General features: G+C 39.1%; 1 protein-coding gene across 1 annotated transcript in view; it reads right to left on the minus strand.

The window, feature by feature from the left end:
* LOC126457258 (GRIP and coiled-coil domain-containing protein 2) overlaps positions 1-14,644 on the minus strand; it is a 188,905-nt gene that overhangs the window by 130,427 nt on the left and 43,834 nt on the right. Inside the window, exons 5-7 of the mRNA XM_050093423.1 lie at positions 12,547-12,699; positions 6,029-6,300; positions 3,654-3,819 (exon numbers count right to left, since the gene is read on the minus strand). Coding sequence (XP_049949380.1) covers positions 3,654-3,819; positions 6,029-6,300; positions 12,547-12,699 — 591 coding nt within the window. The remainder of the gene's footprint in view (positions 1-3,653; positions 3,820-6,028; positions 6,301-12,546; positions 12,700-14,644) is intronic.

Consider the following 14,644-nt stretch of genomic DNA (forward strand, 5'->3'; position numbering starts at 1 on the left):
GTGTCAACCGTTCACAGAAATTTGTTGGATAACAATCGGATTTACGGTTCCAGTTTTATGGCACCATTCAATAAGACTGTTAATACGATAATAGCGTATGGGGCCTGAAGATGGCAATAGTGAGTTGTCAAAAGTGGTAGCATTTGAGGTATAAAATAAAATAAACCAAAACATACGGCTGTTGGTGATGTTTTTTGAATCAAGAAACTTTTAAAAGTTATCCCAAAACCGACACAAGAGGATATTATTTCCCCACCTCCAATGGTGCTGGAAAATAAAAACAAGAGTGAATATAAGAAAGATTTCACGTAAAAATGTTATGTTTTTACTAACTATTTTTCAACATATACATTGTAACACTGAGACTTAGCCTTATCAGTGTACCAGCTATCTTATGCCCACTGTCTGAAATAAATATGATCCAATCTTTTGACTGGATCATATTTATTTCTCAATTATCGAGCAGGACAGGCAAGACTGGTTGAATTCAATTAATTAAGAAACTGTTTGGCTTGACATTTGATTTTGATCATTAGCCACGACCAAAGGAAAGTCAAAAAAGAAAAAAGAAAGAAAGAAATAAATAAAATATAAGTAAATATTTAATGTGACAGGGGAACAAACTGAAGTAAAGACAAATTATATATCAGATTCATAAAGAGATCACAATGGAAAGTACATAAAATGAGTTATGTAGCTAGATCAAGCAAAGTGTGTGCTAGGAGAGAGAATTGCGAATTTTTTAAACTAAATGCCTTTATGCAATACGTAAAGTTGGTTATGGAGAACAATTAGAACTACACTGGCATGAAGAAGGATATTTGCACTGTGTATACAAATAGCTTCCTCACAGCACAGTTTGATGCAGTGCTACCCTTACTACCAAGATGCACTCTCCTTGGCCACACTAAACAAAGAAACCCTACAGCATCAGCTGATCAATTCACCCGTTGCTGTATTCGTTTGGATGTTACAGATAGTAAATAATCGCCACAAACACAGGTTTTCAAACACATAGTTAATGTGTATCTGAAATGTAACTTTGTTCATATGGAAATTCTACAGCATGATATAGTAATGAGATGAAAAATGTTCAAAGGAAACAGTGACAAATATCAACCTACCCAACATGATTACAGAGTAGTGGATAGAATGGCGTGAGGTAGTTATGATTACATTTTTGAGGAAAGAGGATCAACTTAACTAAACTGCAGCAGATAAAACTCAACTTCTAACTTAGCCCACGAACAATAACAGGCAGCGAGAGGGCCAAAAGCAGGAACTTGTCTTAAGATGTGTGATTTTGCGACTGCAAAATTTGAGTTCTTGTACAAAATTTAAAGAATTTTCCAAATAAGCACTTGTGCTCGGGCACAAATTTTGGCAGGTAAGACTGTTTTGAGTGAAATTGCTTTTGCTATGTAATTCACTAAGGATTCCACATGAAATTATTCATAAAGTGTGTCGACATATTCTAAAAGCGTGTGGAAGCATTTGCAGCCAAGAAAATGCAGAATAACTGGATCCTAGTCTCAATTAGTGCATATTAATACACATAAATATAGATGTTACATAAAAATAAGACTCCCACACAGTACTGGGGCAGAAGAATGAAATGTAGCCTCCCTACGGTGCTAAAAGCAATGTCACAAGTGGGTTACCAGACAGGTGGTCTATGTTGACAAGAAATTGCTCTTAGCCCATACTGAAATCTACAGTGGTATGATATATTAAAGCAAAGTTCTGGATATTAACAAATGGAGAAAGACAGGCTGTTTTATATCAGCAAGTAAAGCAAAATATCATGGTCTTATTAATAACTAGTGTTGCTTATTTATTTCAGCAGAGACCCACTTTTTGTTATATACACTATGACTGTAGTGGTACTGCATAAAGTTCTAAGTCATAATTAAATTTAATTGTGACTGGGTACAAAGTAAACAGAGTATAATCTATATTTATGAAACGAGAAGCTATGTTTCAAGATATATGTGTAAAATTTTGATCGCTTTTCTAAATCACATACTGTCATGTAACTTTAGGAACACATTACTATTTGTTTATGTTTGCAACAATAGGCCTGATGTGGTGAGTACCAGCATGTAGCAACTGTTGGGTTGAAGTATGCAACAGGGGGGGGGGGGGGGGGGAGAGAGAGAGAGAGAGAGAGAGAGAGAGAGAGAGAGAGAGAGAGAGAGAGAGAGAGAGAGAGAGTTTTGTAGGGCCTATATATGCCTGGGAGGTTGTCTGCAAAGGTAACAGGTCCAGGTCACACTGGTCTGGTGCATTTATCATGCAGAATGTTCCAAAATGATTTTTTTAATACATGTAGAGTCCCCAGTATGTTAATGGCACATGATCATTAAAGCCATTAATAACTGTAACGATGAATATTTTCTGACAATTGGATGGAACCGTTACAGCAAACATATCATTTTTTTCTGTATTTGATGACTTCTTTGTTAAATTGTGTTCATTCGAAACCTTTCCTAACATGGCAGAACAAGATCCTACCTCCAGTTCAAGTTCATGTGCCCACCCCCTCAGCATACTGCACATTAGGTTAAGGACAAGTCTTTTATCCAATGAGAGGATAAGAGGGAGGAGCTTACAAACTGTATGTTTGTAATTGAATGATTTTTATTTCAATCCTTGCTGGGAGTCCATCAGTAACCACTCAGGGCCAGCCCAAGCGATCTTCGTCATGAACACTCTTCTGTCCGCATGGACTATGGTGGTGGGGGTGGTCATGGTGAGGGTAGAGGCGTAGTCACAGGTCAAAATGTTATTTACTTTCCTGATGACCCTCATACTAATATATTTTTGATGACCCTCATACTAATATATTTTATCTTGATTTTGTGTTGATAGAAAATCAACAGAATATAAATATGTATGGGAACAGATCACATTTGACAAATTAAAGAGGTGCCGGCACACGAGAAGTATGCAGACAAAATGGATTATTGCTTATCTTTCGATGAAGGCTGAGTGACTGATACATTACCAATCAGTAATACGTTTCACTAGGGTCATGACATTTCCTTTGTACTGTTTTATAGCCTGTGACACAAATATGCAGTACAATTTCTCCTCCCATTTCTGTTTTTAGATATAGCTATTTCAGCCTTCAAGTCTGGTCCTATCACATTGAAGTATTCTGAAAAATATAATGGAAAATTAATTCTGAGGGTTTCCCAGGTAAACTGATGTGCATATTTTCGTATTTTGATGGGCAAAATGGATTTTCAGTTGTAAACAGTTGTAAGGCATCCATAAGCCCAAGAGATTCTTTAACTGATGAAGCATTACAATGAAGCAACCAAGTCCAATTGTTAGCTTGTTCATACTTCTCTGAGCTATAACCTTAATGTTCTATTAATTCAATTATTTATCTTATATCTGTTGCCATCACTCAAAGAAACATATATTTCATCTGTTAATTTCCTGTCTGCTTTCTCCCGAAAACCAGCTCTACCCAAAAATGCCCCTTTTTAGAAGAAGATGAAACTCTTATCTGCCACTACACATAAAATTTAATTCAATTAACTGTGCAGCAATTTTGTTATCACTGTCTCTTCCATCTTCTCAAAAACTGCCGTAAATTTGTTCCAGGAAAGTTGTACAGAAAATATTAATTGCTGATGGATTACCTCATAATCATCCATCTCCAATGTTAACAATGAGTTCTTCTTGCACTCCTGCATACTCATTTCAAGAGCTTCCTTTGTTGCTTGGTGATTTGTTTCTTCCTCTGACAACTTCTGTTGGAGTTTGTTCAGTTGTTCTTGTAACTGAGACACTGTTATTTCTTTTTCTCTGAAAGCATGGTGAAAATATTAGTCACTGAAATTTATCTCTTCAAAACCACAAAAGGCACTTCAGGTAACAGGTTTTGTCCCACAGTAAAGCATATCTTAAACAGCAACAAAAACCAGTTATTATTTTATTCAAGATGCCTCGACTGCTTTGCAAATTTTTAGAACTATAGCAATGAAACACTACTGCAACCTGTCCCTAATGCATTTACTGATTCTTTTATCTGTCAGTAATTCTTATAATGTTTTATTATGACTACTGGGAGCATCCCGGAAGTCAAAAAGTGGTCATAGCATATGTAGATCAAAAGTATCTAGGATTGCTATTATTTTGATGTCATATTCAACTACTGGTCCACAACTGTATGTCACCTTGTTGAGCTCTTTCTTGGAGTACTGCTAATACAGCAATGTTACGCAGCAGTACTTAAGGCAGTGCTGGATTTGGCTCTGTTATCCACTGATCACAAACATATTAGATTTGGACTATAAGTCTCAGTATCTTCATCAAAAATAAAGGAAAGAAGATATGTGTTTAATTTCCCATAGACAATAAGGTCATTGAAGATTCAAAAGCAGCTCAGTTTGGCCACAGAAACTGGAAGAATTTGGGAATTTCTTTCTGAAGGAACAGTCCATCACTGATCTTACGTTTTTTATATATTCATGGTTTAACCACTGGTCCCATTTCTCAGTTTCAATGAAAATAGTCCCAACAGGGAACACAAATTTTACACAAAAGAATGAAAAGCAAACCTATCACAGAGTGATGTCAGCATAAATGAAATCTAAAGAACTCACAACAAGTAAATAACTGAACTGATCACTAGTCATTTTGATATGTCACTAATGCCCAATGATGATGATAGCTACAATGTAAAAATATTGTGAAGCCATAATGAATCTTCCACTGTGACTTAAAGCTTATCCTGTTATAAGTCTTCCTGACAGATCAATACTAAACCATGATAGCTTATGCTATCGAAATCACCTGATGATGTTACAAGATGCTGTTAAGAAATGTTGCAAAAGCCCCCAAAAGGATGTTTGCTCCATGACAATGTATATCATTACCACCCTTGTATGGTGTAATATCTTAGTTTCAGATTCTTTTATTAGCCTAGGTTGAAGTTATGTAGCTCAACCATCGAAAATTTTAAGAAAAACTGGAGCCAAAAATGAAAATATTTACTTCTTATATTTTGGAACTGACTGAAAAATATTTACTTATATTTTGGAAACTGTTATGATTTTGGATTGTACACCTCTTTTCTCAATCGATCTTATGTACAGGAGTCAAGTATTTGGGTAACAAGACTCTATCAAACAGATCATACAAATTACAGTGATCTCACCATATAGTGGAGATGCTGAGTTGAAGATAGGCACAACAAAAAGACTCTCACAATTAAAGCTTACGGCCATTAAGGCCAACACTAGACACGCGCACGCGCGCGCTCTCTCTCTCTCTCTCTCTCTCTCTCTCTCTCTCTCTCTCTCTCTCTCACACACACACACACACACACACACACACACACGCGCACGCGCACGCGCTCACGCAACTCACACATACGACTGCAGTCTCAGGCAACAGAAACCACACTACCTACCTGCGACTAAGCATCAGCGCTGTATGGGGAGTAGCAACTTTCCTTCTCATAATATTGTTACATTCTATCCTGGATTTTCGATTGAAATTGCGGTGATCTCTTATTTCAAATGCCCTAAGGGCTCCATCACCATGGATGTGTGCTGCTACAAACAGAATTTTCTGTATGACCGTCCAAGATTTAGGTGGCGTACCACGAAAACTTTTTACAAACACAACAGACTGTGTGCCTTCTTCTTTTCTTCCTCTCCTCTGGCCAAAGGTCAACATAAACTGGACAAACAAACTTTACAGTGCATCACTGCAAACTTGTGGGATCTTTACCTTAGGCAGTGTGTGAATGCAAGATCCTTCAAAATCTGCATCTTATTACTTACAACAATAGTAGGGTTAATAGATTTGCAGCCAGTTTTCTGATAAAGAATGTGCTTCTACAGACCAGTGGTTTAACAATTTATATGGTGAGACAGCTGTGAGAGAAACTATTCTCAAATAAACTACATGATTTAAAATTTCATACTTAGCATAAATTCCTTTTTTACTACATTAGTAACCAACAAAGTAGTCATTTAATGACAGTTACATAAATTTTATTTCTCACCTGTAACTGTTATTCTGTAACTCCACCTCCTTTCTCAAATTTTTCAGTTGATTAGTTTGTTCCTTCCATGTTCGTTCCAGGGTCAACTTTTCACTACTACAGGATTCTAGAAGTTTTTCCACATTTAGTTTTTCCTCAAGACACTGTTCTAGATGTTTCCTTAGCTTTTCTAAGTCTGCCAGAGCAGTGTCTTGATTCTTCTTAGCTTTGCTCATTTCAGCTTTCTGTTGCTCTAGTGTGTCTTGTAACTTGTCGTACTCCTGTTGAAGAGTCTGCAAAGAAAAGAAGCTTTACTTACAAAAATGACTGACATGACCTATTTGTTGTAATGATGTAGTGTAGCAAGCAGTCTGACTTCGTCTCATACCAGAGTAGAGCTTCCTCAGCACCTCAGTAAGTTTGTCTGTTACGTACATATGTGACTCCAGTTTGATTTTGGTCATTCCTATCAAAAAGCTACACAATAAACACATGTAAGCTGGAAAATGGCATGGGTAGTCCTGGGAGTAGTTCGGTCTTTTCTGTTGCATGTTCTGTTGGTGGTAAGTGTGGGATAAGTGGTAGTGGTTGAGTGCATGGGACAAGCTTTACAGTGGTATGAACTCAGGGATAGAACTGGTGGTCTGGGAATCTCATACAGTGAAACAAAACTGTTTTGAAGATTTATTCCTTCTTTCCTTCTTTTATTGGTGACTTAAGTATTTACTTTTCTATGTCTTAGTTTCTTCCTTTTTTCTCTTTTTAACTTCCCTATTTGACATTTTCTTCTATCCCATCTTTATATCGTACTCTATTACTCCAGCTTCAAATTGATGATGGCAGTGTTCACTTCCTACTACAGGTTATGCTTTTAAATACATTTTTGCTTCCTTTCCTCCTCAGGTAAGGTGGATCGCTCATAACTCAAGAGTCGAGGACCTGCTGACCAACCATTTTCTCTTTTTTACCCTAAAAGGAGGAACCTGAGATTCTGAAAGGTAAGAGCACTAGTTTTGATTTTTAAATGTATCTATCGGCTCTATGGTAGTTGACCTCCTGAAAATAAGAACATTCCATCTCTCAATTGGAGGGGGTGCATGGCTCTGAGCACTATTGGACTTGACATCCATGGTCATCAGTCCCCTAGAACTTTAGACCTACTTAAACCTAACTAACTTAAGGACATCACACAACACCCAGTCATCACGAGGCAGAGAAAATCCCTGACCCCGCCAGGAATCGAACCCGGAGGGGGTGTAGGGAATAGTAATTAATAGAGGGCATTCAACAAGTACTGCAGCAGATTTTATTGTGCAACATGATGGAATATTCCCGCTTCAGCCCCTATAGTTTTATGAAGTTCTGATAAATGGTAGCGCTGTACATAGCCCTCAAAATGGTGTCTGTAACAGGGGTATGTCCCAGGCAGGGAACTGTCATTGAGTTTCTTTTGGCAGAGCTTCGTTGATATCCGTAGGTGCTTGCAGAATGTCTATGGATACCTGGCTAGACAAGTTGTCGGGCGAGCATTGTGAGTCATTAGGTGAGGTGTTTGTCATCATTGCAACAAGGTCACCTAAAGCTGTTGGTTTGGAGGAGGAGACCAAACAGCAAGGTAATCGGTCCCATCGGATTAGGGAAAGATTGGGAAGGAAATCCCTTTCAAAGGAACCATCCTGAAATTTATATGAAGCTATTTAGGGAAATCACGGAAAACTTAAATCAGTATGGCTGGACATGGGTTTGAACCATCGTCCTCCTGAATCAGAGTCCAGTGTACGTAAAGCTGTCTGATCTTACGCGTGCCAGCCACACACAACTGTGACTCCTGCAATGTTGGAATGTGCGCAGACTCTCATTCAAGGTAATCAATGGAGCACAATCAAACACCTCACTGCACTACTGGATGTCTCTTTGGTAGTACTAATACACTCGTCAACCAGTTGTGGTACTCAAGGTGTGTAACTACTGGATTGTTTGCTGTCAAACCTGAGATCACAAAGAGCAATGAAGGACCATCTGTGCAGGATTGCCTGCATGTTATGAGGCTGATCACAACTTTCTTTCTTTCTTTCTTTCTTAACATCGTCACACGTGATGAAACATGGGTTCATCATTTTGAACCAGAAACAAAACAGCACTTCATGGAGTAGCGCCATACCACCTCTCCTCCAAATAAGAAGTTCATAGTTGCACCAGCTTCAGCCAGTCATGGTGACAGTCTCTTGAAACTCTGAAAGATTATTCTGTTTGATATTCTCCCTTATGGTGCTATGATGAAACCAGATGTATATTGTGCTACCCTCAGAAAATTGAAGCAATGACTTCAGTGTAACAACGACTTCAGCATGTTTTTTGTCACAAAAATACAAATGAGATTCTCCTTCCCCATGACAACGCAAGGCCTAATACTGCACACCCAAGAGGAGCTCACAAAATTCCTTTGGGCTCTTCTTCCTCATCCACCCCATAGCCCGGATCTTGCACCTTCTGACTTCCATCTGTTTGGCCCAATCAAGGACACACACTGCAGAAAGCAGTACAAGGATGAGGGGGAGGTTACTGAAGCAGCAAAATGTCATCTCTGACATCAACCAGTAGAGTGGTACCATGTGGCATACTGGCCCTTCCAGTAAGATGGCATAAGGCTGTCGCATTGAATGGAGATTATGTTGAAAAATAGGGTTTTGTAGCCAAAGGAGTGGGGACTAAGATGGTGTATTGGAATTCCAAATAAAACCACCCTGTTTTCAGAAAAAAGATGAGTGGCTTTACTTGCTCAACGGTCCTCATACTTTTTTTCTGACAAAGTTAGCACTGCGTTTATACCTCTCTCATTATGACACACTATGTGATCAAAAGCATCCAGACACCCCCAAAACATGCGCTTTTCATATTAGGTGCCTGCCAGTTACTCCATATCAGCGACCTTGTGAGAGAGCAGAATGGGGCACTCCGCAGAACTCCTGGACTTCGAACGTTGTCAGGTGGTTGGGTGTCTCTTGTGTCATATGTCCGTATGCGAGATTTCCACACTCCTAAACATCCCTAGATCCACTGTTTCCAATGTGATAGTGAAGTGGAAATGTGAAGGGACACGTACAGCACAAAAGTGTGCAGGCCGACCTCGTCTGTTGACCGACAGAGAATGCCGACAGTTAAAGAGGGTCATAATGTGTAATAGGCAGACATCTATCCAGACCATCACACAGGAATTCTGAACTGCATCAGGATCCACTTCATGTACTATGAAGGTTAGGCGGGAGGTGAGAAAAATGTGGATTTCATGCTCAAGCAGCTGTTCATAAACCACACACCACAACGGTAAATGGCAAACGATGCCTCGCTTGGTGTAAGGAGTTTAACATTGGATGACTGATCAGTGGAAAAATGTTGTATGGAGTGAGAAATCATGGTACACAATGTGGCAATCCGATGGCAGGGTGTGGTTTTGGCGAATGCCCAATGAACATCATCTGCCAGCGTGTGTACTGCCAACAGTAAAATTTGGAGGCAGTGGTGTTATGGTGTGATCGTGTTTTTCATGGAAGGGGCTTGCACCCCTTGTAGTTCTGCGTGGCACTATCACAGCACAGGCCTACACTGCAGTTTTAAGCACCTTCTTGCTTCCCACTGTTGAAGAGCAATTCAGGGATGGAGACTGCATCTTTCAACACGATCGAGCACCTGTTCGTAATACACGGCCTGTGGCGGAGTGGTTACACGACAATAACATCCCTGTAATGGACTGGCCTGCACAGAGTCCTGACCTGAGTCCTTTACGATGCTATTGGGATGTTTTGGAACACCGACTTCTTGCCAGGCCTCACTGACAGACATCGATATCTCTCCTCCATGCAGCACTGCGTGAAGAATGGGCTGCCATTCCCCAAGAAACCTTCTAGCACCTGAACGTATGCCTGCGAGAGTGGAAGCTGTCATCAAGGCTAGGGGAGAGGGGGGGGGGGGGGGGGGCAACACTATATCGAAGTCCAGCATTACTGATGGAGGGCGCCATGAACTTGTAAGTCATTTTCAGCCAGGTGCCTAGATACTTCCTATCACATAGTGAACGACAATTAATTCCTCTACTTTAATCAATACAAAAGACCAAGTCATTATATACCACCACAGAAGTAGAACCTCTTCAGACCGTCTTATTCCCTGATACTACATATATAATGTATGAATTATGAGGGATAGTTTTCTCATAACTTAAAAAACAGAAGACACAAAGTGCACTGACACACGCAAGTAACAACAGCACTTTTGACTACTTGTTTGCATCACATTTTGCATAAACTGGCTATTTCATTTTTTTTCTTTCGCTCTGTTTTTAGTATTCAACTTATATTCCAGTTGTAATTTAGACAAATAATATTAAAGAACCAATAGTCTGAATAGTAAACGAATACCAAATTGAGGGTTGAGCATGTGGATGAGATGGAAAACAAATGGCAGAATTTACACTGACAAGAGTACAGTTTTATGATCACCAAAAATGAAACAATATAGAAATAAACACTGATAACATTTCTACTTACCAGGCAGCCAAAGAAACATATACTAAACTATCTAATGGAAAGCAACCAGCAACAGTACAGACTGCACCTGTTTTACAGTTATAAAATCTTTTACGAGTATCAACTGCATTTCCCATAGAAATACCATACATATGCAAATAATTCATGCATATTTTTTCCTGAATTTAAGGACGAAAAACTGGGGTGCACATATTAATTGTAACGGGGTGCACATATTAATTGTAATAAGGCTGGTACTGCTCTGCCTCCAACAATACACAATACATTACACAACAGAGTTGTTCTCACCTTAGTCTGTAATGCGTCAGCAGCCCAGCAGAAGTGATATATTAACCACATGTTAAGTTGTTAATTATGGTTACAACCTGTCGTTATTGCTTGTGCACAGCTAAAGAAAATGTTTTATTGAAGAAGTGAGAACATTGGAAACCACTTAGCAGGAAGAAAGTACGATATGAGTGAAGGTTGTATTCGCGACAAGTAAAAAAACAAAACACAGCTTCCAGAAATGAATGGCAATCATCAGGCATTTTGTGACCAAAAGTGAAGCAGCTTGGCCTTTTTTTAAAAAAATACTCTGCAATTATGTAGATGAGAAGTGACAACATGGATACATGGTGACTAGTGGAATGTGCCAACTCAAAGCAGAAAGCAGGTGTAGTAATATAACAACAACCTTATCAAAGTCTTTACTGACAGACAGTAAGTTACCCAGCTACATCTTCATCTACATGACTACTCTGCATTTCACTATTAACTGCCTGGCACAGGGTTCATCAAACCACTTTCAAGCTATTTCTCTACTGCTTCACTTGAGCGGTGTGTGGAAAAAACAAACTCTTAAATCTTTCTGTATGAGCTCAGTTTTCTCTTATTTTATTACAATGATCATTTCTCCCTATGTAGGTGGGTGCCAACAAAATATTTCTTCATTTGGACAAGAAAGTTGGCGATCAAAATTTTGTGACAAAGTCCTGATACAATGAAAAACGCCTTTGTTTTAATGATTGCCATCCCAATTTGAGTATCATATCCATGTCACTGTCTGCCCCATTTCAAAATACTGTAAAACAAGCTCATCCACAAACAGGTCTTCCTTGCCATCTCCTACTCTGACACCAGTAAGCTTGTTAACCAGATACTGACCAGCAGTTCTTGATCATTCAGTATCATCCTGGCCTTGAAAAGCTGTCACAACCTTCACTAAGGCTCCGATACCTCTCATCATACCGTGAGTTGAGAGGTAACTTACCCAAAATCCTACCCGTATTACCCATAGTAGTGCTCTGCCGTCCACCCAACTTACAGAGTATCTTTGTCCATCCCTATTCCAATCCTGCATTCCAAGGGTCATTCACTTGTGGTCAACCCATCTCTTGTGATCAACCCAGGTGCAAAGCCTGTCCCATACACTCACTCACCACCTCCTAACACAGTTCAGTCACAGGCATTTCACAATAAAAGGCAGAGTCACGTGTGAAAGCAGCCATATTTTATATCAGGTATGCTGCAATTATTGTACAGCATTCTATGCAGGCATGACAAGTGGCCAACTGTCTACGTGCATGAGTGGCCCCCACCCAGCTGTGGCAAGCCACAAATTCGACCATCCAGTGGCCAAACATGCCACACACTTCAACACAAACTACTTCAAAGAGCTGCTTCACTATGCGAGCCATTTGGGTACTCCCTTCCAGCACTACGGTTGCCACTGCAATAGAGTGCTGCAACCAGAAAAGCCATCAAATGTGAAATATGTTGTGTAACAGGCTTTTGGTGGCAAAAGATTTTACAGGTGCTGACATTCATCACAAAATTTGTGGCATACACAAACCAAATGTGACAAGTAAATGTGTGTAAAGGACGGGTGCTAATGATGACGATGGAAGTGACCGGCCACTTTAGCAGGAACACAGCTATGGTGACAAAAAGAATGTACTATGGAACAGTAGTAGGGTATTCTTACATTCAGTGAAATATTACAATTAAACTTACCTGAAGATGTTTTGCTTGTGCTGACATCTGTGTGACACATGCTTGAAGTTCTTGTTTATCAGTTAACAGTTTATTGCGTTCAGCTTCCAGCTGAGTCAGGTGGGCTGTAAGCTCCGCCACACGCTTCTTCAGCCTCACCGCAACTGTCCGCAGCTACTGACACCACAGAAAAGAAAAGTACTCAGCAGGTAATTTATTCTCCACTTGTTTTAAATTTTATAGGCTTCTCTGCAGTAGTTAATTTGTGCCAATGTACCCTTAAGCAAATACAGAACAATATTAGTGGCTGCATGCAAGTTTTTTCTGCAAGACTGTTGATGATTGTATATGTCATAACAAAAGCCTCATGATATACAATAGTAAAAGTCATCATTCACAAGATTTAATTGGAAGTAGGAGAAAATCAAAAACTGATGACACATAAATCTTCTCATAGTAAATATCTGATTCAAAGACCTGACACCTGTACCGATGTTGTTTACAAAATTAGCGGTACCTCTTAGCTTTTATGGCCCTGATCCGTCACCATACAAATGTTTAAGTGTCACAACAATATAGAAAGCATGGCTTGCTACTCACTACATGGAGGTAGGCGGTGCTGAGTCATAGTGAGGCACAATGAAATGAATGCTAGAAAAATTTAAGTTTTCAGACAAAGCCCACCTTCAGAAGTAGAAACCACATACAGAGTCACCCAAATAGAACTCTCACACACACAGCCACAGTCTCCAGGTGCCAAGACCCAACTGTCACTGGCTATGCAGAACGAATGGTGCACTGGGAGACATAAGTCACCATATTTAGACTGTCAGTCAATGCGTCAGAATGCCACTTCATGCAGCATAATGTCTAACCCAATAACTCACTCCAGAAAAGCAATCCCCTTTGGGTATAAAAGTTAAGCAGTTTACTCCCTATAAATATATCCATACAGGGTTCATGCAACTAGGCCTTAGTTTTTGAAAAAAATTGAGGTAAATTGTTTGAGCAGCTTACTACTTTCAATAGGAGAATTAGCTCAGCATTTAGAGCAATTGTTTACCAAACAAGTACTTTGTATGTTCAAATACCTTTCCTTCCATTCCCTCCTGCCGCCCCCCCCCCCCTTTCTCCCAGAAATAGGATAATTAAACATATTTCATAAAATTGTAGAGTACCTCTATTTTGTGCAATAATTACAGGATAATATCATAATATAGGTAAGAACAGCACAGTATGTGGTAATGGATAATCATAATGCATATTGTTTCATATTATCATTGAGACAGTCTTCTAATGTTCACTAATTATGAACTGTGTGTTTACACAGTCAGAATACAAATTTCTTTCCTGGTGAGTATTGGGCAAAAGAAGTTTTGCATGCACCAAAATACATTTCAAAGAACATTTCATTAATTAAGCATGGTGCTGAAGATTTGTGTGTTTTTGTATACTTTTAGGATATTTACCATCAAATGCACTGTCAATAAAAAAATTCAGGAAGAACCAATGATACGAACCACATGCATTCTGAATAAATACATGTTTTCAAAACTGGGTCCTAGTGCCTTCAACCATTTTACAAGGGTTAGTGATCGCCAATCAATGCTTTAACGCACACCAAAATTGATGTATCGTCTGTTGTACTCTCTCCTTGCCATGATTCTGTAATATAACCACATAAGAAAACCTCATAGTTCCTGCAGCTGTTGTTGTGTAGATTGAGTAATCACCTTTGGTAATCTTTGGTGGAATTTATTATTACTACATATTATATCATAGTAAGAGAAAGAATACAAGTTTATTTTCTTGTGACTACTGGACAAAAGAAGTTTTACATGCACCAAAGTACATTTTCTTCATTAACCATGGTACTGACAATTTGTGACTCTTTATACACAGTCAGTCATGACATTTACCATCCAATGCACTATCAAGACAAAATGCAGGAAGAGACAATGACACAAAACAATACTAGGATCATGTAACAACTTCCTCTCCTTTCTTTGCTGTTTCCTACCGTTTCAATATTCCTCCATCTTATCACCATGTTGTCTTTTACTTCCTTCTGTCCATGTGATTCTTGATTTCTTTTTTCTTCTGCTTTTCATGCCTTCTA

The sequence above is a fragment of the Schistocerca serialis genome, chromosome 2 (genome assembly GCF_023864345.2).
Source record: "Schistocerca serialis cubense isolate TAMUIC-IGC-003099 chromosome 2, iqSchSeri2.2, whole genome shotgun sequence".
Lineage (NCBI taxonomy): Eukaryota > Metazoa > Arthropoda > Insecta > Orthoptera > Acrididae > Schistocerca > Schistocerca serialis.